The sequence below is a fragment of the Suricata suricatta genome, chromosome 11 (assembly GCF_006229205.1).
Source record: "Suricata suricatta isolate VVHF042 chromosome 11, meerkat_22Aug2017_6uvM2_HiC, whole genome shotgun sequence".
NCBI lineage: Eukaryota > Metazoa > Chordata > Mammalia > Carnivora > Herpestidae > Suricata > Suricata suricatta.
Window position 1 is genome coordinate 8,715,010 of NC_043710.1, and position 27,175 is coordinate 8,742,184.

At 46.6% G+C, this 27,175-nt stretch overlaps 1 protein-coding gene across 1 annotated transcript; it reads right to left on the bottom strand.

Moving 5' to 3' along the window:
- Positions 1–1,014: 1,014 nt before the first annotated feature.
- Positions 1,015–21,005, bottom strand: ASRGL1 (asparaginase and isoaspartyl peptidase 1). The gene is made up of 7 exons (XM_029957664.1): positions 20,868–21,005; positions 19,611–19,811; positions 11,961–12,103; positions 11,218–11,375; positions 3,950–4,068; positions 3,199–3,309; positions 1,015–2,264 (listed from the first exon to the last, which is right to left on the bottom strand). Exons 2-7 carry the CDS (start codon positions 19,798–19,800, stop codon positions 2,059–2,061), a joined length of 927 nt encoding a protein of 308 aa, XP_029813524.1. The 5' UTR covers positions 19,801–19,811; positions 20,868–21,005; the 3' UTR covers positions 1,015–2,058.
- Between the last annotated feature and the right edge of the window lie 6,170 nt (positions 21,006–27,175).

A 27,175-nucleotide genomic window follows, 5' to 3' on the forward strand; every position in this document is an offset into this window, starting at 1 on the left:
CGTATGGGGAGGCAGCGCCTCCAGAGAGGTGGTCAACATGAGGCTTTCAGGCTCTCGCCCCGTCTGACTTGGTGTCCCCATCAGAAGAGCAAAGTTGGCCACGGACGCGAATGAAGAGAAGACCACGTGAGAACAAGGCGAGAAGGCGGCCATCTTCGAGCCAAGGAGAAGCCTCGGAGAAACCCAGCCTGCGGAGACCTTGATCTTGGACTCCCAGAACTGTGGGAAGGAACTTTGTTGCATAAACGGCAGTGGTGTTTGGCTGCTGGCGGCTGAAATAAACAAATCTGCCCTTTCACTAAAATCCTTATTTTTAGAGGTTTTCCAGGACATGGAGACATCAACCCCCTTGGGGGCCCGGCCACGGTTTCTCTATTTGTCCAGAAGATCCTGAGGATAAACACGGAGCACTGTTCCTCTGCTTTCATTCAATCTCTAGGGTGCTCCATCTTATAATTTTTTAAATGTTTATTCAGTTTTGAGAGAGAGGGAGAGAGAGCGAGCGAGCATGAGCAGGGGAGGGGGCAGAGAGAGGGAGACACAGAATCGGAAGCAGGCTCCAGGTTCTGAGCTGTCAGCACAGAGCCTGATGCGGGGCACGAACTCACAGAGTGTGAGATCATGACCTGAGCTGAAGTGGGAAGATCAACCGACTGAGCCCCCCAGGCGCCGGCAAGAGCTCCATCTTATAGATGACAACTTTTCTAGCAGTTAACTTGCCCAGGGTCACTCGGTAGTGGGGGCCAGTCAGGATGCGAACTCAGTTCTGCCTCCACACGTCACCTCCAAGGCCCAGAGTGGCTAGCTGGCCGGGGAGGTCAAGGCCAAGGGCTGGAGACAGGCAGCGATCTGGCAAACCTCAAGGATACTGGCCATTAGCCCTGCTGCTCTCCCCCCAACGGTGGTCGGGTCTCTCCCTCCCCGTTCAGAAAGGGCTCCTTTCCTCCGAACGCTCTCCAGGATGCCCAATATGGACGTTCTGGTCTTTGCCCACAGTGAATCCTAACCACACTGTTATTCTTTCAAAACAGATTTTATTAGTGGCACATGGAATTTTAAGGTAAGCAGTTTCTTTCCAGAGAGAAGACCTGACAAGACTAAAAACTCATCACAGCAGAAATGCTATTTCCAGTGTAAAGAGAGATTAACGGGAGTGGCCTCCAACGAGGAGATTACTGCCCCCGCCCCCTCCCGGTCACGGCCAAGGCAGCAAGGTCGGGAGCCCCGTTACCGGGCATGAGGACCCGGAGAGGGCCCGCAGCCAGCGGAGGCTTCTGGAAGACGCCAGGTGGGCGGGTTCCCGAGGCGGCCCAAGAGGACCCCCAGGCTGGCAGGGGCTCCACAGCTCCAAGTGAGACCCTTCACTTCCGGGGCGGGGGAGGTGTGCCCCGGGGGCACTTACAAAGTACCTGCAAACATGTCTACGTTAGTAAGTCAGCGGAGACCTGAACTTTCTTAGGAACATCAGTTTATCCCCTTCCAGGTTCTTTTTCCTGAACTTTTTTTTTCTTTTTTTTCCCCCCTGAACTTTTTCAGCCTCAAAATGAACTCTGCGACATTCTGCGGTTCACAGGCCCTTGGCCCATGAACTCTGCTGCCTCTGTGCACTTTCAGACACGCTGCTGGCTCCTTCACTGGGTCCCGTGGAGAGCCTGCAACCATGGGAGCCCCGGGAGCAGCCGCCTGCGCGCCCCCCACCCCACGCCGCTGGGGGTCTCCCGCTCCCCGACAGCGCTCCCTGCGCGCAGGCGGCTGCTGTCACATCACTGATGTCATTTCTGCTTTCTAAGCTAGGACGCCGGGGCCGATTCACGAGGAAGGCTCGGGCCCTGGTCATCTGCGCTGGTCTTCCTCTGACCTTAACAGGGGTGTTTCTCTGGGCACTTTTGGATCCGCCCCTCAACCAAACACTCAGATACTCATGGATCAAGGCGACAAAACAGTGACAGACCGCGTAAGTTTCCATTTCTAGATCTAATTGATTAAGTGAAGTCTCCATACGGGAAAGCTGGACTTGCCCTCCAGGCCGGCACCCAGCATCCAATCTCCTCGGGGGCCCTAGGGCAGGTTGGCGACACTGGTCTCGTCAAGGTCAATTCCAGAGTGCAGCTGGCCGTCCTTGGCGGCCGCCCAGGGCATGGAGGCGGAGGTCCACTTCACCGCCCAGTCTCCTGCTTTGCTGACCAAGATGAGGCCGCCCAAACCCTTCAGCTTTGCCTTCATGTAACCCAGTGACAGGTCGGCAGCCTCTTCCAAAGTCTTTCCTGGGAACAAGGAGAGGCTGTGAAGCGACACACGTTTCAACAAAAAGGAAGCCGGTGGGAAAATCACTGATGGTACATAAAACCAAAGCGAGTTCACAAAGATTTTGGGCACATGATTTCTTTTCTTTTCCTTTTTTTTTTTTTTTTAATGTTTATTTGAGAGGGAGAGAGGGAGAGAGGGAGAGTGTGGGAGTGTGCGTGCCCGTGTGAGTGGCGGAGGGGCAGACAGAGAGGGAGTGTCTGAATCCCAAGCAGGCTCCATGCTGACAGCACGGAGCTGGATATGGGGCTCGATACCACCATGAGCTCATGACCTGAGCCCAAATCAGGAGTTGGATGCTCAACTGACTGAGCGCCCCCAGTGCCCCTGAATGATTTCTATATCAATGTTTCCAAGAAGAGTCCTCACCATCCAAGACCCTCTGTGCACTGAGGCAGAGCCTGGCATCATGCCAAGCAGACCTGCTATTCCCTCCCACCCCACTCCCGGGCAGTCTCTCCACTGCCATGATGCCTGACACAGACAATGTTCTAAATGCACTTCTCAGGGGGCCTGGGGGCTCAGTCGGTTGAGCGTCTGACTTCGATTCATGTCTGTGAGTTCGAGTCCTGCGTCAGGCTCTGTGCTGACAGCTCAGAGCCTGGAGCCTACTTCGGCTTCTGTGTCTCCCTCTCTCTCTGCCCCTCCCCTGCTCGCACTCTGTCTCTCTCTCTCAAAAATAAACTTAAAAGAATACTAAAATTAAAAAAATCAAAAATTAAAAAATAAACGCACTTCTTTCCAGATCCTACCAGAAGGCGGGAAGACGTGACGGCAGTTAACAACCTGGAAGGAGCATCTAAAGCAACGAGAAAGGGTTGCATCTACTTTCCCACCATTTATAAAGAGCTTCCGTTCACCTGTCTTCAGACACTATGCATTTGTTCTGCGTACCTTGTTCTACATGGAAGAGAGTGAGTCTGGCCAGATTCACCTTCAGGATGCTCTCCCCGTGCCCCGTGGTTGAAATGGCGCCAATGTTATTGTCAGCATAACCTCCAGATCCTGCTCAAAAAAAGGGGAGAGCTGAGCAGCAGCAGTGAAGAAAGTCAAACACACATGGAGTCTGATGCTTCATAAATACGAAATCCCAAAGAGTGCCCAAGTGCCAACAAAGGCCTGCTGACCTTGAGAAGCAAAGGCGGACAGGGGATGACCCTGAGATCAGGGGTCCAAGGGAGCCTTGGGCCTGACCTTGACCTTTCACGGAAGAGCTCCCTGAGGGCACGCACACATGCCTGCAGTCTGCAGGGGGCGAGGGACAAACAGCCCCGCCTGCCCCTGTTGTCCCTCCCCTTCCAGAATGAGGTGACCTGCTTTAGTGCCCACGCAAACACGGCCACTTGTGACATCGCTGTAGCAGCAGTGGGTCGCTTTCATGCCACTCAGATCTAGTAACCGCCAATGGGAATCCTCAGCTTTTTGTTTGTTAATTTGAGCCCAGGCCTGGAAGGGGGCTTGTGTCCGTAACCCTCTGGGGCAGATCCTGAAACTGAAACTGGGACGTGAGAGAAGAGGCTTGGGGGGGGTTGCGATGGGGGGGAAGGGGACAATGAGAGCCTTCCCCTTCTCCCTCTCCAAGTCCTCCCCAAAGCCAGGTGGGTGACAGTGGATGGGAAGGGGCAGGGCCATCGGCGGAGCCCACCTATGCACGGCGTGTCCCCAACACGGCCGACCATTTTATTCACGATGCCCCCCGTCGAGGTTGCGTAGGCCACGTTTCCGTTGTGGTCCAAGGCCACGGCGCCCACAGTTCCCAGGTTTCTGCCAAAAATAAAGAGAAGTGACAGGCCGAGACGAGAAACACTCCCACAGGTAACAACACAGCCTGACGGCACTTCCATTCCTACGTTGTTTGTTAATGACAGATGGGAAACACTCTGATCCCAGCGTTCCTGACTCCTGGAAATGGCAAAGAAAGCTGCTTAAAAAAATTTTTTTTTAAATGTTTGTTTTTGAGAGAGACACTTGACAGAAAGAGACAGAACATGAGTGGAGGAGGGGCAGAGAGCAAAGGACACACAGGATCCGAAGCAGGCTCCAGGCTCTGAGCTGTCAGCACAGAGCCCAACGTGGGGCTCAAACCCACCAACCATGAGATCATGACTGAGCCGAAGCCGGATGCTTAACCGACTGAGCCACCCAGGCGCCCCAAGCTGTTTGCTTTTTACTCTGCAGGTCAGGTAGATTACTAGACACCCCTTTAGACCTCCGCTTGGAGCACATCTGATCCCAGCACTCTGACCCCTAGCTGTGTGACTGAGTTGCCAAGTTTTCCTCTCTGGGTCTCATTTTCCCCACCTATAAAATGGTGATAAAACAACTGGGTGCTGGGGCGCCTGGGTGGCTCAGGTCATCATCCCGGGGTCATGGGGTCGAGCCCCTCATCCGGCTCCACACAGAGCATGGAACCTGCTTAGGATTCTCTCTCCCTCTGCCCTTCTCCCCTGCCCGTGCGCACGCTCTTTCAAAACAAAACAAAGACAAAAGGGGCACCTCATGCTTTAGCGTGCATAAAACCTGCTTGGATCTGGGGCCCATCCCGGAGATCCTGAGTTGTGGGTACAGGTGGGACCAAAGACCCTGCCTTTCTCACCACCTCCCAGGTGAGGCTGATGCTGCCTGTTAGACCCCATTTTGCCTCTTTCATGGCACTTGCTGTCAAGACGGAATAGGTTACCGTCTTCCCTAACATGTTAGAATACACTTTCAAGTTAAAAAGTTGGAAGAAATTAAATAGTAACAGCTGTACACCCACCACCCAGATTCTAGAACGGGCTGTGTCTGAGGCACCGAGTAAGGGCCGGGCACAGCAGGGAGCTGAGCCGACGGAGCCCCTCTCCCAGGCAGCTCGCACTGGAGGGTGGCAGAGGAAAGACAGCGAGTCCAGGAGCACAGAGAGCCTTGACCCAGGGCCTCTCTGAGGGAGGTGACGGCAACCCGGCCCATCGCCAGGGGTGGGGGGGAGATGCTCCCGAGGCAAGAACACGACTGCTAAGCTGATGGAATCTGGAGGGCACTGCGGTCGGAGAGGGTAAAGCGAGGGTGAGTGGGAAGGGCATCAGGGGTGGCCAGCAGCCAGACCACGAAGGCTCTGACAGGTGGGGTGACCGTGCACCCTGGTCACCCGGGGCGGTCCTGGTTTATGCCTTTTGTCCCTGCCTGTTTCCCTTTCCCTCTCAGAACCAAGTTCCAGTTGGAACATTCAGTCATGTTCTCCGACGCACAGGCTGTCGTCAGGGCTTCTACTCGGAGGTGGGAAGATGCTGGAGCCCCTGAGCCAAGACCTATCATGTCTCAAGAGGAGTTAGGCTTTAAAAATACTATTCTTAGCACGATGCACATCCACCAGGGCGGCCAGAGTGAGGAAGGTGTGGGACTGGCTGTGGGCGCGGACGTGCAGGCTCGGATGCCCGTCGCTCCTGCTGGAGACGTCAACTGGGGCCGGCGGCCCTTGGGGAAACCACCTGGCGGGAACCGCTGACGCTGACTTGGCCAACAGTCGCCTACGTTTCTAGTCTCCGGCGGACACGTGGAGCTGGGTTCACCGACGAGGACGCCCAGATGATCGTAGCAGGGCTGCTCGTGCGCAAACGTCCAGCGCCGGCGGAGTAAGTGAGCGGACATGCCCTCGTGAAACAGAACGATGCCGGGGAGTGAGCTGCTGCCGCCAAGGACACACGGACGAATCCGAGAAACGGGACAATGAAGAAATGGGGGATGGAAGCGGGTCATGTGCTGTTTCCCCGATCTGGGGGCTGACGGCATGGATGTGTCCGCTCTGTGAAAATCCGCTGGGGTTATGGAAGATCGAGGCACGTCTGGGGGTGCCTGGGGGGCTCAGTCGGTGAAGCATCCGACTTCAGCTCAGGTCATGGTCTCATGTTCGTAAGTTCGAGCCCCGCATCAGGCTCTGTGCTGACAGCTTGGAGCCTGGAGCCTGCTTCGGATTCTGTCCCTCTCTCTCTCTCTGCCCCTCCCCCACTCATGCTCTATCGCTCTCTCTCTCTCAGAAATGGATGAATAAACATTAAAAAAAATTCAAGTGACAAGGTCACTTCTCATGTCAGAGGAGGAGAGGCAGTCCCAGTCTCGGCTGGTGGCAGACTCACTCCAACACCTGTAAGGTGTCAAGGCAAGATTACAAATACAAATGGAGGCCCAGACCCCGTGTTTACTTTGTGGAGGTTGTAAATACGTTGTTGTCTTAGAGCGATGTACGGGCCTTTACAAAATATTGTAAACCATGGCTCTAACGTGGCTGGAAGTTGGCAAACTACCAGCAGTGACTTAATTTCATTATTCTTGTCCCCATCTGGGTCCTCTGTTGACGGCTGGATGATGGGAAAAAGAAATGCACGCGTGCATGCGCACACACATCCCCGGACACGTGATGGAGAGTTTACTCCACGAGGCTAACTCTCCTGCTCTCATCTCCGGTACACGCCGTGCAACTTGTGTTCCGCTGACCAACTGCCAAATAAGACAGATCTTTTTGAGTCAGTGTAGTTCCTAGAAGGTTTTTACATTAATTTTGATCTGGAGAGGCTTCACTCTGCTGAGGCAGTAGTGGCTAGAAGGATCAATAACATTCCTAAAGCAATCCCTGGATTTGGAAACGCCTCCTGATTTGAACACTGCCATGCTCAGGTGCAGTATGCGGTAAGCTGCGGTAAAGGAAAATAGTACAAGATACTTTACTTTGATCAAACAAGTCACAGTCCTTTTTTATCATCTCTTAAGCAGTATCCAGACCTATGCAGGATATCATCGGTGTCTTATACAAAAAACTTAAAATAGCAGGATGTTGGTCGGTTGTGTGCCAATCTCTCTTCAAATGAAACTCTGATTCATAATAAACAGAAAACCAGCCTCTACGGGAACGGGTATGAATCTTCTCCTTCAAGTTATGCAAGTAGCTTCGCTCCCTTCTTTCGGTTTCCTTTGATCGCAATGTCATTTTTCTTCACATCCAGTTTGATTTGGTTTCCCTAAACTTCACATATTTTCAATCCTTTTAGAAATAGCCAAAAAGATTTTTTAAAGCTTTTCCTAAGCTTATCAACAGAAATGAACAGTTCCTACTAAGTGACCGTAGATGGCGCAAGCTCAAAATTAACTTCACTGTCAAAGTCCGTAATTTACTCTTTGAGGACCTCGTGTGGTTTCACTGAACTCTTTCTTATCGATGTGATTCTGGACCGGACCCTCTACTGTCCCACAAGGTTGGTGCTGTCGGCGCAGCAGGGGCACGCCTCCTAGAACCAGACTTTCACTGCGAGCCCACGTGGCACATGGAGTACTTCCAGGTCTTGGCCAAGCTTCACGCTTATGGATCTTATCTACCAACCACGTTAACTCCATCATCACAGGTGTGCTTTCGCCAGTCTTTAAAAAACTTTTTTAATGTTTATTCTTTAGAGAGAGAGAGAGGCAGAGTATGAGTAGTGGGAGAGGCAGAGAGAGGGAGACACAGAATCTGAAGCAGGTTTCAGGCTCCATGCACAGGGCTCGAACTCATGAACTGTAAGATCATGACCTGAGCCAAAGTCTGATGCTTAACCGACAGAGCCACCAGGGTGCCCCTCAACAGTCTTTTAAACTAAAGCCTAAGATGGAAAGTTTTCTGCTTCTTTTCTTAATCCAAAACACCTATTTCAAAAAGCAGGTATAAAGCCAGTGAAATGTCTACTGACTTTGACCTGTTTTCCTTCGCTGGTTAGCACAGCGATACATACAATGAACGTTGGCTGCTTGACATGGCTTCTGACCGTGGTGCAGTCTAGCTGAGCTGAGCGTTTTGTTAAAAAAATTTTACGTAACTGATTTCATCTCTTAGTACCCATTAAGTTAATCTGAGCTCGGAGCCTGGAGCCTGCTTTGGATTATGTGTCCCTCTCTCACTCTGCCCCTCCCTCACTCATGCTCTCCCTGTCTCTCTCTCAAGAATAAAAGGAATGAATGAATGAATGAATAAGTAAGTAAATAAATAAATAAATAAAGAGTTGTCTGAATATCCTAGACAGGATCATATTAGTTTCATTGTTTTTTGTCTTAATTACATGTTCAGTGTTTTACCAACTTTTGAAATATTTTTTACTAAGCCTAGAAATTTCCCACTGTGCTTTGTAAACATCGTGCTGACGGAGTACCATGAAGCATCATGGGGGTTGGCTAAATACTGGGCACGCTGTACGATCTTGCAAGAACATCACATCCACGTTTCATACCGTCTTTTCCTTTTTCTGCTGTCATCCGTTGCCTGTTTCCCCCAATCCCAGTAACTGCGTCCTTTTGGTGTGTGAATCTTCGTTGTGAGCGATTAGACCTTCCTTTGATACAGAACGTGACGCTGCTGGGATTCACCTGAACTGTTCACACTGAGTACGTAGCAAGACTACGAGGCTTATTTGCACTGTTTTGATGGGTCAGTAAATCTTCACTGAATCAAGAAGTTGGAATGTCCTGCTTATGAACTTCTGGTGGGTCGTCCTGGAAGAAGGCCGCTTACTTTATTGTTTTATTTTTTAAAATGCACATGGACTACGTCCTGGAAGTTTTTTTTCCTTCTTTCCTTTCAGCTTTTTGTCTTCCTTTGTGAGTTCCACTGTTGTATTCTTTTTCTATCAGAATCTTGACTTAACATGCATTTTCAATAATCTGGGGATTAAAAAGATGGAATTGTCTTGAAAGTGTACAAAATTAGGAATATTTTCATCAAAACTGAAGAGCAAATATAAGTGAATCAATATCAATCGGATACACATATACTTTCAAAAAGTTTTTTCCCAAAATATGCCAAATTATCAATTAATATTAAACATCGATATTAAAGTCAGACATGAATCACGATTAGCAAATATAACATTGGGAAACAAAATTACTTAAATGCGGAAAATGTGAACGTATTACAGAAATAAAACCATTCCTAATTCTACCACTCAATGTCCATCTAGCTGCCAACATGGGGAGCCGGTTCCTCACGGAACTTCATACAGGCTCCGTCCAGACCCTCCCTGTCCATTGCAGCAGGCGCAAGTGTGGGCGGCACCCAGGGAGATGGGCCAAAGGTGTGAAATATGGGGCAGGATTTGAAGACTTGGTATGAAAGAAGAATGTAAAATATCTCAAATAGCTTCTTGTATGGGTTACATGCTGATATGGTATTTTGGATATACTGGATTAAATAATATTGGGGCGCCTGGGTGGCTCAGTTGGTTGAGCGTCCGGCTTCGGCTCAGGTCATGATCTCATGGTTCATGGGTTCAAGCCCCACATCAGGCTCTGTGCTGACAGCTCAGAGCCTGGAGCCTGCTTTGGATTCTGTGTCTCCCTCTCTCTCTGCCCCTCCCCTCCTTGCACTGTCCAACTCTGTCTCTCAAAAATAAATAAAAAGCATTAAAAAATAATATTAAATTCACCTGTTTCTTTTCTTTTCTTTTATGCGGCTACAAATGTAGCTCTTGTCTTTCTACTCAGTAGTGCTGGTCTAGACCTACATATGTATAAATTTAAGAGTCACGGGAATCACATGTACGTCTCGTAGACACTGTACTAACTCGTGGATCACAAGTCCCGACAGAACCACAGCATAAAACATGTTAAGGAGGCAAGAAAGTGGGTATCTGGCACTGCTGGGAAATGATACTTTGTTACTTAAGAATTTAGTGGACACATTATTAATTTGTCTTTTCTCTTACCTAAGTCCTTCTGCTGTTCCATTCCTCCCCCGCTCCGAAGCAGTGTCTGTTTCTGGTATCGGCACAATCCACAAATCTTTAGATTTAGGTGGACTTCGCTTCCACGACACAGAGCAAGAGATGCAGGGAAGCCCTTCCCTGGGGGCTGAACGGTGTTGATCACAAGAGAGGATGATGAGGGCGAGGGGCCATGCATGCCACTGCTGGGTGACAGAGGCGCCCCATTTTGTGTATTTGTGACACGGGGGGCCTCTAAAGTACAGAAGCAGGGGTAGGGTCTCTCTCGCTTGTATCGAAGGGCGATGCTGGCTGGTGGAGATGGGTGCTACTGCAGAATTTTTGGAAAGCAACGTGGCAACATCTATTAACACACCCACGAGCCGTCAATGAGGCAGCCCGGTTCCCGTGACTCCAGTGTACAGGTGCGGACACCCGCACGCTTGGTTATCAGCGGCGACCAACAGATGGTCGATTTTGGAAAATAGATTCTCAAGCTGGAGACACGTCAGGATGACCTGGGAAACTGTCTCCTAGCACACCTGCTTGGCCTCTTCACTTCAGACCTCATAGACTAGACTCTTTACGGAAGTGGGCCAGACATGCTTATATTGAAAGAGCCCCCTTGGCGATATTAAAGTATACTGCTGGTTAAAAATGATAAATCTTAAGGAGTATACAGAGTTAACAGATTATATTCCATTATAAACTGCCAGGCCATATTCGAGTTTTATTTTTCAAATTTTGCTTTGAATAAGGGGGCTTTTATTTGGGATTCTGAAATCGAATACAGAAAACCATAATTGAGAACACGTGGCTAGTTCAAACTTGTAAGCTGTCCTGACCTGTCCGCACCAGGCCAGCTGTTCAGGTAACTTCGGCGGGCAGGCCACGGAGAGCCGGGCTGGTCCGCTTACAGCAACAGACTGACGGAGAAGCGCCTGGCAGTTACCACATTGACCGAGGCGCTCTCCCAGTTGGTCCTACTGGAGAAGGAACTCTCGGCCTAATTTGAGTAGTTATTCGCGGGAGTAACGAATGAGGTGAAGTTTAAGAATCAAAAGAGCAATGTTTCCATTCAGTACTATGAATTGTTTTGTACAAACGCTGAAATGACCACGTGGTTCTGGCCTCTTTTAAGAAGTGTGGACAATCAGAGATTTCTCAAACGTCCACACTCGGGTGACGCCAGATGGCGAGCCACGGTGACACTTACTTTTCACAGTCGGACTTGAAAGCACCTTTCTCATGCTTCTCTTTTTCCAGGCGTTTTAGGTTTCTCTCCGTCACTAGCTGCTCTTGAGGAACTGTGGGAACCCCCATGGCTGCCGCAAACTTTGCTGCGCCTTGGTCAGTCAGAAAGCAATGAGTTGTCTTGAGCCAGAATGAAATGGAAAATGGTTAGATTTTTGAAATAGTTAACATCTGTTTGCCCGTCTCAGTTGTGTGGATGTAATTCCTTCTCTCTGGGAACAGGGCCTCAAAAGTGCCAACTCCACTGGCTTGCTTTTCTAAATGCCGAGCAGAGCCCGTGCTCTCGAGAGTTTGTATTTTCAAATAACGCTCCCAAATGATGGGATCTTACTAGGATCTTAAGTTTAGAGAACATCATTCGTTTTTATTTAACACCTGCTATTAAGCAGGTACGTGTTATGCCATCTGCATTGAGAAAAGACTGAAGAAAAGACAGGAAGGCAACACGAAAACAGAGCAACCACTGCCCAAGGGATTACTGCTCAAACCACACTGTCAGCAGAATTGGACTCTCAGCTTATCTGAGAAATTTAAACAGCATTGCTTCCGCTCTTTTATATGACTTCAGGAGAACAGTGCTTACAAGCATCTCCCTGGAGTAGGACATTTAGTCACCGAACTACTAACGTACTTAGAAAGTCCTCGATTAGTCACTGAAGTATGGCGGTAGCAATTTTGTTCGAAAAGGATGCTTTAGTCACATACCCTTTCCATAACAAGCCGTGCAAGTTTGATGGGATTTGCTATCCCCCGGGCCGCAGAGACAGCTCCTGCAGACAGGTCTTTTCCATTCATGATACTAGCATCCATTTCCACGTCACCGTTTACATTCAAGACAGATCCACAACCTAAAACCGAAGAGAAGTTGAAAAGCAAGAATTAAGAACTCAGAAATGGCTCCCAGGTTTCCTCTAAGCTGCCGATTTGATTTATGTTTTTTTTTTTCAATGTTTTATTTATTTTTGAGAGAAAGAGAGAGAGGGAGAGAGAGAATGAATGGGGATGGGGCAGAGGCAGAAGGAGACAGAGGATCCAAAGCGGGCTCTGCGCTGTCAGCAATGAGCCCGACACATGGCTCGAACTCATGAATCGTGAGATCATGACCTGAGCCAAAGTCTGACGCTTCACCGACAGAGCCACTGAGGTGCCCTTAACCTGCTGACTTAAATTCATCTTCTACTTGCCACCAGAGAAACATGTTTGAAAACACAAATCTGGCTTGGCGCCCCATGACCTACAAAATAAAAAGGATACCGCTCTTCGTGATCTGGCCTCTGATCTCCTTTGCCAGCTTTAGCTCCCCTCCTTGGCTACATTTTACTGAAATATTGGGTTTCCCTCAAAGTATCATAAGTTCTCACTACTCTGGGCTCTTGTGCCTTTCTCCAACTTTGTTTTTGCCTAGATGCCTCTAAGTCTAGCTATGCTTAACCTCTTGTGCCTGTTTTCTCATCTGTAAAATGGGATAAGAACAAAGCTCAAGAATACTTAAAGGATTATAAAACTATCCAATACCTACCAAGGTAAACTCACGATGTCTGGTCAAAGTTGGACGCTTGACTGATTGAGCCACCCAGAAGCCGAGATAGAAAATCTTACAGGTAGATAGAGCAAGACACGTTAGGTAGCGAGGAAAAAATGAGAATGAGATTGCATTTCTTTTCAGAAACAATGCAAGCCAGAAGACACTGAAGCAACATCTTTAAAGTCCTGAAATTAAAAACAACAATAACAAAACACACAACCCCTCCCCCTGCTCCCCCCTAAAACAACCTGTCAAGTTGGAATTCAATACCCAGTGAAAGTATCTTCCAAAAACTGAAAACAATGACTTTTTCAGATACACAGAAGCTGAAAAAATTCACCCATAACAAATGTGCAATACCAGAAATGTTAAAGGAAGTCTTTCAGGAACACGGAAAAGGATAGTAGACAGCAGTCATGATCCACAACAAGAAATGAAAAGCATTAGAAATTGCTAGTATGTGGATAAGTAGAAATACTTTTCCCTATTATTTTAACAATATCTTGAAAATATAACCACTTAAAGGAAAAATAACAACAATGTATTGGGCAGTTTATAACCTAGACAGAAGTAAAATATATGACAATAATAGCACTAAGGCTACCAGAAGGGAAACAAGTATGCTGTTATATGGTTCTTACATTATGTGTGAAGTATGCTATTACTTGAAGGTAGTAAACTATGACAAATGAGAGATGGATACTATAAACTCTAAAATATCCCTTTAAAAAATGTTCTAGCTTTTAGGCCAGCTAAAGAAGTAAGACAGAATCATAAACAATGCTCAATTATCCCAAAAGATGACAGAAGAAGAGGAAAAAAAGAAATAATGAATGGATTGGACAAATAGAAAACAAACAGCAAGATGACAAATTTATATCTGACCATATCAATAATCACATTAAATGTAAATGGCATAAACACCCCAATAAAAGGCAGAGATGGTTAAATTGTATACAAAAGTAAGGTACAACTATGTGCTCCTAAAAGAAATCCACTTTAAATATAAAGATACAAATAGGTTAAAAGTAAAAGAATAGAAAAAGTTATACCATACTAAAATGCATTAAATGAAAGTTTGAGCAGCTAGATTAATATGGGGCAAAGTAGACTTTAGGACAAGGAATGTTAAATAATAATCACATTACATAGTGATGAAGGGATCAGTTCACACAGAAGACAGCAGTCTGTGTACCTAACAGCAATTTCTAAGTATATGAAGCAAAACTGACAGAAGTCAAAGAAGAAATAGTGAAATCTGCAATTACAATTAAAGACTTCCTCATTCCTCTTTCAGTAATCAACAGAAATAGACAATCAAGGTATAGAAGATCCAAACAACATTACCAATCAACTTGACCTTACTGAAATTTATAGAACTTTCCATACAACAATAGCAGAATACACATTCTTTTTAAATGCAAATGGGATATTTACCAAAACAGACCATATTCTGGGCTCCAAACCAAACCTTACAAAGTTCAAAAGAACGTAGATCACACAAGATATGTCTTTTGATTGGAACATAATTAAAATAAAAATGAGAGAAATATTTGGAAAATCCACAAATATTTTGAAATTATCACACTTGTAAATAAACCACGGTTCAATGAGGAAGTTACAAGGGAAATTATAACATGCTTTGAACAGAATGAAAATGAAGAGAATTGTGAAAACTTGTAGGATGCAATCAAAGCAGGACTTAAAGGAAAATTTAAAGCATTAAATGTTTGTATTAGAAAAGACTGGTCTCAAATTAATGATCTAAAAAGAACAGTAAATTATTTCCAAATAACAGAGATAAATCATTTAAATTCAGAAGAGAAAAAGAGTGAAAGAAAAAACAATTCAAAAATCCACAAAACCCTCCTAAAACCACAAGTTACCGTTTTTTGAAAAAGAAAAACAAAACAAAAAACACTGATAAACTCTAGCTAGACTGACCAAGAAGAAAAGACAGAGATTCAAATCATCAAGAATGAAAGAGAGAACCTCTCTACAAACCTTACAGACATTAAAAAATAGACATATTGCAAATAACTTTTAAGCTATAAATTCAACATCTTATTCAAAACAGCAATATTCCTTGAAAAACACAAAAAGCTCAAGGAAGAAACATAACTTGAATAGTCTCACACCTTTTAAAGAAATTGATTTCTTAACTAAAAAGTTTCTATTAAAACAAAACAAAAAGCCAAAAGAAATTCCAAGCCCAGATGGCTTCACTTGAAAATTCTACCAAACTTTTACAAAGAAATAACACTGATTTTATACAAACTCTTCAAGAAAAACAGAAAAGAGGGGTACTTTCCAATTCATCATTTGAAGTCAACATTACCCTCATATCAAAGCCAGATGGATGTTAGAAGAAAATAAAACTACTGATCCATATCTTTCTTGAACATAGATACAAAATCCTCAAGAAAACACTATCAAATCTAATCCAGCAATAAATAAAGAAGATAACACATAATAACAAAGTGGTGTTAACCCTAGGGATGCAGGCCTGGTTCAAATTCGAAAACCAATCAATCGATATCCACCACATCAACAGACAAAAGAAAAACCATACGGTCATCTCAATAATGCAAAAAGAGGATTTGGTAAGCCAAAACATTCATACGTGATAGAAAAATCTTGAGAAACTAAGAATAAGGAAACCTCCTCAACCTGATAAAGGGAATCCATAAAATCCTACAACCAACATTATATTTAACGGTGAAAGACAGTGCTTTCCTCTTAGAATTGTGCCTAGCATAGGATGTTTGCTCTCACTGCACCTGTTCAACATAATATTGGATGTTCTAGCCAGGGGAATAGGCAAGGAAAATAAATAAAAGGCATAAAGGCTATAAAAAAAGAAACAAAACGGTCTCTATTCGTGGATGACATTTACTATAAAGTGGCCACAATCAAGACAGTATGGTATTGGTGGAAGGACAATAGAGCAATGGACCAGGACAGAAAGCCCAGAAACAGACCCACACACATATATAGTAAACTGATCTTTGACAAAGGAGCTGTGACATCGCGATTTGTAACAAATACACGTTTTGGTCTCTGTCCATGGTTCCCGGCTCTCAACTCCCAAGTCCTTTGGAATTTCCTCGGGTAAGTGCAATGGGAGCATCTTTTATTATAACTTTTGGTCTTTTGTCCTCAGTTCCATGAATCACTTTAGAGTCACGAAGGTGAAATGCGTATCCTGTCGCACGGCAAGCAGCTTTCACCTGTAACTCAGTTTGTTAGTGAGGTGATTTTTGGAAACTGCCTAAAGATGGGGAGGGGGCTGGTTGCCAGGGGAACCAACCATAGCTGGAGGGCTGGAACTTTCAGTCCGGTCCCCAATTTCCAGGGAGGGGAGAAGGACTAGAGGTTGAATCAGTCACTGGTGGCCAACAATTTAATTAACCATGCCTAGGTAATGGAGCTGGCCTGAAAACCCAAAAGAACAAGTGTGAACACTTGGTGGTCTGGCCAGGTTAGGACCAGAATGCTTCCATGTGCCACTGTGCCAGGCCCCGAGCCCCTCTGTTGGGCACCTCAGTCTCTGTGCCCCTTCATTATGCTTTTGATTTGTATCTTTTGAAATTAACTTTGAGTCTAGTGAGTAAATGGGTTTCTTGTGTTCTGAGCCTCTCTGGCAAATTAATCGAACTCAAGGAGGCGTTCGTGGGAACCTCTGATTTACAGCCAGTAGGTCAGAAGCACAAGCAACAACCTTCAGATGGGTGGGGTCTGAAGCGGAGCACGGTCTGGTGGCACTGAGCCCTTAGGCTGTAGAATCTGATGCCACTTCAAGGTAGACAGTGTCCGAAATGAGCTGAATTGTAGGCCAGCCAGTGTGGGAACACTCACACGCACTGGAATTGGGTTCAGAGTCCTCAAAGGCAATCCAATGGAGCAAAGAGAAGTCTTTGAACAAACAGTGCAGACACCTGTATGCAAAAAAGCCGAATCTAGATGGAGACCTTACACCCTTCATGAACATGAACTCAAAATGGATCACAGATCTAACTGTAAAAGGCAGAACTATAAAACTCCTAGAAGATAACACAGGAGAAGATCTAGATGACCTTGGCTTTGGCTTTTTAGGTACCACACCAAAATCACCATCCATGAAAGAAAAATTGTTCAGCCAGACTTCATTAAGATGAAAAGTTTCTGCCACGTGACAGGCACTGTCAAGAGAACGAGGAGACAAGCCATCAACTGGGAAAAAGTATTTGTAAAAGGCACATCTGATAAAGGCCCGTTATCCAAAATGCACAAAGAACTCTTAAAACTCAACAATAAGAAAACAAGCAAGCTGATTAAAAAATCAGACAAGGATCTCGACAGACACCTCACCAAAGAAAATCTACAGATGGCAAGTATGAAAAAAAAATCAACTGTATTTTCATATGTTGGCAAGAAATGTTGAAAGCTGTAATCTTAAAAAGTAGCTTTTAGGGGCGCCTGGGTGGTTCAGTCAGTTGAGTGGCTGAGTGACTGACTCCTGATTTTGGCCCAGGTCACGACCTCACAGTTCATGAGATCTGCATGGAGCAAAAAAAAAAAATAGCATTTACAGTAGCACCAAAATACATGGAATAAGTAGAAATCTAAATCTAACAAGATATTTATAAGATATGCATGCTAAAAAACTACAAACTGATGAAAGAAATCAAAGATTTAATTTTTATTTTTTTAAACGTTTATTAATTTATTTTAAGAGCGATAGCATGAAAATGGTGGGGAGCGGAGCAGAGAAAGAAGGAGAGAGAATCCCAAGGAGGGTCCTCACTCTCACTTGGAGCCTGACTTGGGGCATGACCTGAGCCGAAATCAAGAGTCAGACGCTGAACTGATTGAGCCACTCAGGTGCCCCAGACATCAAAGATTTAAATAAATGGAAGTTATACTGTGGTTTGGAAGTATGGAATTGAAAGGCTCAGTATTGTTATTTGTCCTAAACTGATTTAGAGTCGATACAGTCCTAACGAAAATTCTAGCAGGATTTTTTTTTTTTTAGAAATTGACAAGGTGATTCTCAAATTTGTGGGAAAGACAAAGGGACTAGAATAGCCAAAACAATCACATACACACACACACACACACACACACACACACACACACACGCACACACACACACACGACTCTTATTACCTGATTTTAAGACTTAATATAAAACTACAGTAATCAACACAGTGTGGTATTGGTGAAAGGCTACACATACAGACCGATGGGATAGAGTCCAGAAACAGAGCCATAAATATAAAGTCAACAAGGGCCAAAGGGCAATTCCATGGAGAAAGGCTGATTTTTCAACAACTGGTACTAGAACAATTATGCACAAACAACCTTGACATATACCCCACACCTTAGGCCAAAAAATTATTAAAAATGGATTAGAGACCTAAATACGAAACCTAAAATTAAAGAATTTCTAGAAGACGCCTAAAAGAAAACATTTGTGACCCTGGGTCAGGCAGATAGTTAGTTTCCCATTAAAAAATGGGACTCCTACAGGGGTGTCTGGGTGGCTCAGTTGGTTAAGCATCTGACTTTGGCTCGGGTCATCATCTCGCAGTTCATGGGTTTGAACCCCGCATCGAGCTCTGTGCTGACAGCTCAGAGCCTGGAGCCTGCTTTAGATTTTGTGTCTCCTCTCTCTCTGCTCCTCCCCAGCTCATTCTGTCTCTTTCAATAATAAACATAAAAAAATTTTTTTTATATAAAACAATGGGATTCCTACAAAATGAGGAACTTAGGTTCTTTGAAAGACATTGTTAGGAGGAAGAAAAGAGAAGCCACAGACTGGAAGAAAACATTTGCAACTTACGCTCACACAAAACCCCACATGCAACTGTTTACAGTGATTTGTAATGGCCCCAAACTGACCATGTCCTTCAGTTGGTAAATCACCAAAACTGTGGTATATCCATATAATGGAATACTACTCAACAGTCAACATGGATGGACTGTTCCTACTTGTGTCAACATGGATGGCCCTCCAACGCATTATGCTAAATGAAGAATCCCAACTCAAAAAGCTACAAGTTGTCAGATTAAAAAAGCTACGTATTGCATGAGTCTCCTCTCCTCTCCCTCAAGAATAAGTGGGTGTTTTGTCAGCCAGAGGGTCCTGACTGCTAACTCTATGTAATTTAACAAGTCTCCCCTGAAACAGGAGGCCACTCCCCCTGCACGCGAGAGGGAGCATCTAGTAAATTCTGGCTCAACCAACAGAGCCATAACAATGCACTCATTCTCCGGTCAGGCAGACTTCAGAAATTGTGCGTTAAGTGTTCAAGAGCCCTTAGCAGAAGCAATGGGACGGAACAGTGCTCAGTAAATATCTGATGACTAATTGATTCAGATTTCCCAAACTTCTTTTCTCTGACAGATGCTGGGCAGGTGGTATCATCCCCCAAAGTACTGTAATCCCTAGATTTTAGGTTCTCTATTTTATTTATTTTTGAATGTTTATTTTTGAGAGAGAGAGAGAGTCAGAGCACGAGTGGGAGAGAGGCAGAGAGAGAGGGAGACACAGAATCTGAAGCAGGCTCCAGGTTCTGAAATGTCGGCACAGAACTCGATGCGGGGCTAGAACCCACAAACCGCGAGATCATGACCTCAGTGAAGTCAGAGGCTTAACCGACTGAGCCACCCAGGCGCCCCTGGACTTAAATTCTTAAAGCAACTTGGTCAACAAGTAAAATGCAAAAAATTAAATTTTTTCCGGCATATTAAGTTTTACTGAAAAGCTTATTCGATTCACTGAGTCTATGTATTTAGGGGGAGATGAACCTGATTTGCATCAGTTACTAACTACACTGCAAGTTTACCTGCATTGAACTCAGGGTCATCTTCCAGGACGGTCACAGCTCCTTCCACGGCGTCAACTGCGCTCCCTCCGTCCTTCAGGATTTTGTAACCCTCGGTGGCAGCTCTGATGATGCCCTGGCGCACCCGCTCTTTCCGGTCCTTTGAGATATTGCTGGCTCCGCCACCGTGGACCACGATGACGGGATTCATGTCGATAGATCCTAGGGGTCAGGCAGATGAAAGTCTCATTTTGAGCAGGTCCAAAAAACTACCCTGGAGGTAATCTCCTGGGGGGAGATTTCGACTGGAAACTGTGGCCAGTTTCTACCCCTGGAAGGGAGGCAAGGTTTACAGCCTTAAGCAATTTCCTGGACCAAGGGGATGGGGGCGGGGACAGAGACTGCACCCTTTGAACTTTGCACAAAATGTCCACAGTGCCTCATGGTCTCCCTCCCCGTTTCCCTCCCACCCGCACCTCTGGACACCTTCAGGACTTGGAGTGGGGGTTTCGGGACCCCCTCCCCACCGGCTGCCACCAGGCTTCAGTTCTTCCGAGAACCCCAGCCCCTGACCTGTGCTCTTTCCGGTCTCAGTTTCCCCTAGGATGACCCCTTTCCAGGACTGTAAGTCCTGGATATCTGAAGGCGGGCACCACACAGTGGGCCGTGTGGGATGGCTTGGGCCACGGAAGGGGAGGGGGCGCTCTGGGAAAGACACCAGGCTGCCAGGGTCCAATCCAGCTTCAAAGCAACGTTACTAGAGCAGCCAAATCTCGCCGGATCTCAGCAGCCATCCTGGGCCGGTTGGGACTTTAGGGATGGGAGACTGTTGGCAGTCATGATCGCCAGACAGGCCCCAAAGAAAAAGGGTCTGAGGGAAACCACAATTCCAACCTCCTCATCACTACTGCAGTGTGCGGAAACGCTGGCCTGAGAATTATTCCTGGAGAGATAAGACAAGCCCGATCTAACAGGTCTGGAGGGCGCGGACCGAGGGCAGGTGCTCTGGTGTGAACTGCGCATGCACTTGCCAGCGAGCCGCAGCATCCAGTCTCCCTGGGACCGTCCCTGGCCCAGGCCGTGTAGGGACACACTGGGCCACAGGGACAGACTTCTGAGGGACACACCGCGCGGCTGAGGTCTACTTCCTCCCCCAGCCCCCCAAAATGAGATGCGCCACATCTCACTGGAATCCCTTAGCCTTGACATTCGTGCAGTGCCAACTCGTCGTCCCCCGCCACGTCCCGGACCCCTGCTCCGGCAGGGCCGTGGGCTTACCGAGGACGCCGCGGGCCGCGGACGCCAGGGCTTCAGGCTGCGCCGAGCCGCCCCGCCGGCTGCCGAACGTGCGCGGTCGAGCTCCTCCGCGAGCCCGTCTGGAAAACCGCCGGGTTCGCAACCGCTTCGCCACGACGGCTCCGCGCTTGCGCACGAGGGCGGGGCCGGCGCGCCGCGCAGTTACCGTAAAGCCTCGACCCGGGGCCGCAGCGCAAGACTTTCCAACCGGGCCCGCCTCTCCGAGGCCGGCAGGACCCCAGCAGGCAGGCTCCCGGCTCGGGTCACACTGGCCCCCCACCCACCTGAGCTTCCACGTGGGATTCAGGGAACCTCCTCCTCCTTCTCCCGGGGCTGGCGGCGGAGTGTTGGTGGCGCAAAACTTGAAGGGAGGTGCCAAGATTTTGTCACTGAAAGTTGAAAAGCAGTGCTGCAAGCGCTGAGATCCTTCCTCGGCGCTAGGTATTTCTCAGGCTGGTTATTCTTTTCGATTTAAATCGCTTCTTTTTAATCGTCTTTCTTCTTAACCTTTCGTAAAGAACAGAAAGAAAATAAACTATAATAGGTCTGGTTCTGTGCCAGGGGCGCACTGAAGCGTCTGAAACTCCCGGCGAACTCCCTCCTCTGAGTTTCCGGGAGCCCAGAATTGCATTCCTTAAACCACCTGTGTCTTCATGTTTTTCTGGTGGTTGACACATTTTGTCCAGCCTGCCCCAGCGAGTTCCTTTAAGGCTCTGACCAATCCCCGCCCCCATTCCTATTACCATAGCGTCCTTCCAATTGGAATTTACAGTTTTAAAACTTTATTTAAATTATTTAAATTAAACAACGCAGGGCTGCAACATGCCGTTATTATGATTATTATGATTATTATGATTATTATATTTATTATTCCTTACCTCCACTACCCCAGGAAAGAGGAGAGACTAGCTCTGTCTTCCATTATTAGACGTTCCTTAGTGAGGCGCATGGGTGGCTCAGCTCTTGATTTCAGCTCATGCCGTCAACTCCATGCTGGCAGTGCTGAACCTGCTTGGGATTCTCTCTCTCTCCCTCTCTGTTTGTCCCTCCCCGGATTGTTATCTCTCTCTCTCTCTCTCTCTCTCTCTCAAATAAAAAAAAATTGAGAAACAGTGTAGAGGAGATGCATGCACAGGGCAGACCAGCTTTTTTTTTCAGAGCTGGGTTAAAAGGAATTTGCTACCATTGAAGATTAAGAATATAAGCTTTCTGGCTGGCTCAGTGGGTGGAGCCTGCGAGTTTTGATCTTGGGGTGGAGAGTTCAAGGCCCACGTTGAGTGAGGAGCCTATATTTAAAAAAAGAAAAAAAAAAAGAATGCAAGCTTTTCTTAAAAATCACAGCAGATTCAGTCATCTCTACAGCAGAGTTACTGTCAAACATGCACAATCTGACTCTGTGTTCCTCAGAGGAAGAGAAAGAGGCGAGGTTGTCACCAGCTGAAAGGAACTCCAGGGGACTGGGGATAGGTGGATGGGCAGGCACCAGAGGCAAACGCCAGAGGTACAGGTTTGGCGTGGTGTTCTGATCTCTAGAACTGGAGAAGGCCAGCCCCAGCTCTAAGGTCCCTTTTAATTCAGAGGAATTAAGCTACCGTTTAAGGAATCAGCTACCGTTTCTCGTGTTTGGCAGGGACTCCATGACAGGCAGGGAGAAGATGTCAGACATGCTCTGACTGGAAGTTCTTGGTGGGAGGAAGCTGGTGGCGGCTGACCAGAAGTGGGCATCCTAGGAGATTGGTTAGGGGACCATGTTTGGCCTTCTCTGGTTGGTCCTAAGTTGGAAGTGGGGACAGAGACCCGGGAAGCTGGCATTTATTGGCCAAGTCCTGACCATATCCACCCCCCCGCCCTCCTTTTTTACCCCCTGGTTTTAGACCTTGAATCCTAAGCCATTGGCATGGACCCATAAACCCAATCTGGTCAATCATGGTATCCCATCTCTTTGGCGACAGTAATTGGCTCAAAAGGTGACTGCATGATCCAAGCGGGGCTGAGCCATGTAACTTCTCTAGAACTGAAGTTTGGACGCTAGAAGAAAGAAGTTTTGTCACTGCAGTCGCTAAATAGAGAGACTGTCGATCTCCTAGGGGAGCTCTTTAAGCCCCTGGCAAGTTCTACCTGACAAGAGGATCTTGGTTTACTTGGGCTACTTGGGCCTCACCAGGTGGTCTAACACTGGGGTGATAAGAAGGAAATTAAGATACAGAGAAGGGAGGAGACCAAGGAAGGTGGAGGCAGAGGTTGGAGTGATGCATCTACAAGCCAGAACACCCAAGGACTGTAAGCACGTCCAGCAGCTAGGGTCTTCAGGGTGAGCCTGGCCCTTCCAGCATCTCCATTTTGGACTTCTAGCTTCCAGAACTATGGAAGCTCCAGTTAGAAGGTATCTGTGAGGCGGTGCAAGTGGCCCGCGCCCCTGTGAGGGTCCCAGGCACTCTCAGCCGATAGTGGCACTATCGATAGGCTCAGGCCATCACAAAGCATGGGGGCCAGGAAAAGACCTCACTGAGGACATATGTTTCAGCCTAGATCTGAAGGAGGTGAGGGAGAGAGTGTGAGGTGTCTGGGAAACAAGAATCCCTGGTGGAAGCACTTTCCATAGTCTGGTCAGACAGTTTTCTTAGTTTTTCCTATACATGTGTACGGTCCTCAATGATCCTAGAGAACACATTCCAGAAAATAACACACTTAGGTTCTGTTGACCAACATATGAAGCAATGATCACGAGACCCTGCACAATGAGTGTTCGCTTTTTCACCTTCTGTTCACCCGTCATCCCCATGCAATCTGGCTTCTGGACACGTGATGTTGCAACATTTTAAGACTGAAGCAAATATGTAAAACCAGCTCTGTTCTATGGAGCCCGACATGGAGACTTGGAAAAATCTAAAAACGCTTCTCTTCTCACTGAGAAAGAGATATCTGAGAAAAGACCAAAGAGTGAGAGAAACTGAAAAGAGACTAAAACAGGATTTAGGAATTGCTGCACACTGCATTTTCCTGTGTTAAAAATGCAATTAAAACTAATTCTTTAGGGGCGCCTGGGTGGCTCAGCGGCGCATCGAACTAAACATCTGACTCTTGGTTTTGACTCAGGTCATGATCTCACTGTTTGTGAGTTCGAGCCCCGTGACAGGCTCTGCGCTGACAGCACAGAGCCTGCTTGGGATTTTTTCTTTGCCTCTCTCTCTGCCCTCCCCTGCTCACTTGGGCTCTCTCTCTCAAATTAAATAAACTTAAGACAAAAAGTCAGTTGTTGGGTTGTGTATTTTTGGAAAATACACTGCTCAGAGATAGTGCAAAGTGGCAATCTATTCCATTTGGTTGCAGAGGTCATTTCTGAGTCTCTGATCTTCTTTTACCTCTGAAATACATATATATTTAATTTTTTTACTTATTTTTAATGATCTCAGTGCATTAAAAAATGGTGGTTTATTGTTAGTACAGCTCAGTACAACACACTTGTCCAGGACAAGGAAGATACAGTGTGTTCCCACAGGAATGGGTGCATTTTCTGTGGAGAGTTAAAACTTTTTTTGAATTTTGTTTGTTTATTTTAAGGGAGAGAGAGACACAGCATAAGTAGGGGAGGGGCAGAGTGAGGAGAGAGAGAATCTTAGGCAGGCTCCACGTGGGGCTACAACTCACAAAATCGTGAGATCATGACCTGAGCTGAGATCGAGAGTCGGACGCTTAACTGACTGACCCAGGCGCCCCTGTGAATTAAACAATGACTATGGAGTGCCTAGGTGGCTCAGTCGGTTAAGTGTCCGACTTTTGATCTTGGCCCAGGTCATAATCTCATGGTTTTGTGAGTTCGAGCTCTACCTGGTGCTCTTCCCTTACAGGGCAGAGCCTTCGTGGGATGCTCTCTCTCTCCCTCTTCATCTGCCCCTCTCCCTCTTACATGCACATGCTCTCTCTAAACATAAATAAATAAACTTAAGAGGTCATGATCTCCTGGTTTGTGAGTTCAAGCCTTGCATCTGTCTCTGTGATGACAACTCAGAGTCTGGAGCCTGCTTCAGATTCTGTGTGTCCCTATCTCTGCTCCTTCCCTATCCCTTCCCTGTTTGTGCTCCGTCTTTCAGAAATGAATAAACATTAAATATTTTGGGGTGCCAGGCACCTGAGTGGCTCAGTAGGTTGAGCATCCGACTTTGGATCAGGTCATGATCTCTCGGTTCATGGGTTTGAGCCCTGTGTCAGGCTCTGTGCTGACAGCTCAGAGCCTGGAGCTGCTTCAGATTCACACTCTGTCTCTCTTTCTCTCTCTCTCTCTCTCTCTCTCTCAGAAATAAACATTAAAAAAAACCCCTCTGTACACTGAGCCAGCTAGGCACCCCTAAAAAGCATTGTTTTAAATTCTGTATACTTTTGAGTACAAATGTGTACTTTGTTCCAGAATGCATACTTTTGAGCAAAAATACCAAGTCTTGGGCATCTGGGTGGCACAGTCAGTTAAGCATCTGACTCTTGGTTTCAGTTCAGGTCATGATCTCACAGTTCATGTGATAAAGCCCTATATCAGGCTCTTCTCTCTCTCTTCTTCCCACCCCCACCCCATAAAATTAAATAAATAAACTTTAAAAATAAATAAATAAATAAATAAATAAACTTAAAAAATTAAAATGACCACGAATTGGAGTAAAAATCAACTGCTTTTAATGATCCCCATGAATGAGCTGGCGTTCTAGACAATATAGAGAACTTGCTCCACCTGGCTGGACATTCTAAAGAAGCGTTACATTGACCCAGAGCAGGGTCCTCCCAGTGGCTTGTCCGTGACACGTCCTGACCACGTCCGGTCATTCAGGAGCCCAGACTTCTCCCATTGAGTGGCTCTGGCATCTCTAAGGAACCAGGGGCTTTCCTGGATCTCTGCATTCAGTGGCAGACATTCTGGAAGAGTCAAAACTATGGGGACATTGAGAAGAGCTGTGGTCCTCAGGGGTTGGGGAGAGGAAGGAACAAATAGGCAGAGCTCAGAGGATTTTAAGGGCAGTGAAATTCTTCTGTACTAGAATGGGGGGCGGGGCACATCACATATATTTCACTGAAGGCACAGAGTGCCCAACACCAGGAATGAACCCTGATGTAACCTACGGACTCTGGGTGATAAGGATGCGACCATAGCGGCCCATCGGTTGTAACCAATGTGCCATCTGGTGGGGGTGTTGACAGTGGGGGAGGCTGTGCAGAGACGTGAGAAGGAGACACATGGGAACTCTCCAGACTTTCTGCTCAATGGTGCTGTGAACCTAAAGGTCCTCTAAAAATAAGCTCCATTGAAGACAAAAAAGGAGGGAAACACATTGTTGAGAATATTATCTTTGGCACAATAAAAAAACCCAAATAATCCTATTTATTTATTTGGGGGGGGGTGCAAGTGAGTGAGGCGCAGAGAGAAAGAAAGAGAATCCCAGGATGGGGTGAGAGAGGGAGGGGGGAAAGAGAGAGAGAGGAGAGAGAGAGAGAGACAGAGAGAGGGAGAGAGAGAGAGATAGAGAGAGAGAGAGAGAGAGAAGCAGCACTCACCCAAAGCAGAACTTAAACTCATAAACCATGAGATCCTGACCTAAGCTGAAGTCAGATGCTTAATGACTGAACCACCTAGGCACCCACAAATAATTAAATTTAACAATGGGCAGAAGACATCCAGATGGCCAATGAACACATGAAAAGATGCTCAACATCGCTCATCATCAGGGAAAGAATGAAGAGTCTGTGTTTATCACAGTAGATTTTTGCCTCAGAAATACAGTTTTTGATAGCCAAATCATGGAAAGAACCTAAATGTCCACCAATTGATGAATGGATCAAGAAGACGTGGTTTATATACACAATGGAGTACTACATGGCAATGAGAAAGAATGAAATCTGGCCATTTGTAGCAAAGTAGATGGACCTCCAGGGTGTCATGCTAAGTGAAATAAGCCAGGCAGAGAACGACAGATACCATAAGTTTGCACTCATAGGTCTAACAGGAGAAACCTAACAGAGGACCATGGGGAGGGGAAGGGGGAAAAAGAATCAGGGAGAGGGAGGGAGACAAATCATGAGAGACTCTTGAATACTGAAAATGAACTGAGGGCTGAAGGGGGGGGGGGAAAAGGGAAGGGGGGTGATGGGCATGGAGGAGGGCATTTGTGGGGAAGAGCACTGGGTGTTATACGGAAACCAACTTGACAATAAATTATATGAAAAATAAAAAGAAAAGAAAGACAGTTTTTAACTTTGTCTTTGGAAATACCTTCAGAGTTACAGAAATGATATCATGGTGTAACAAG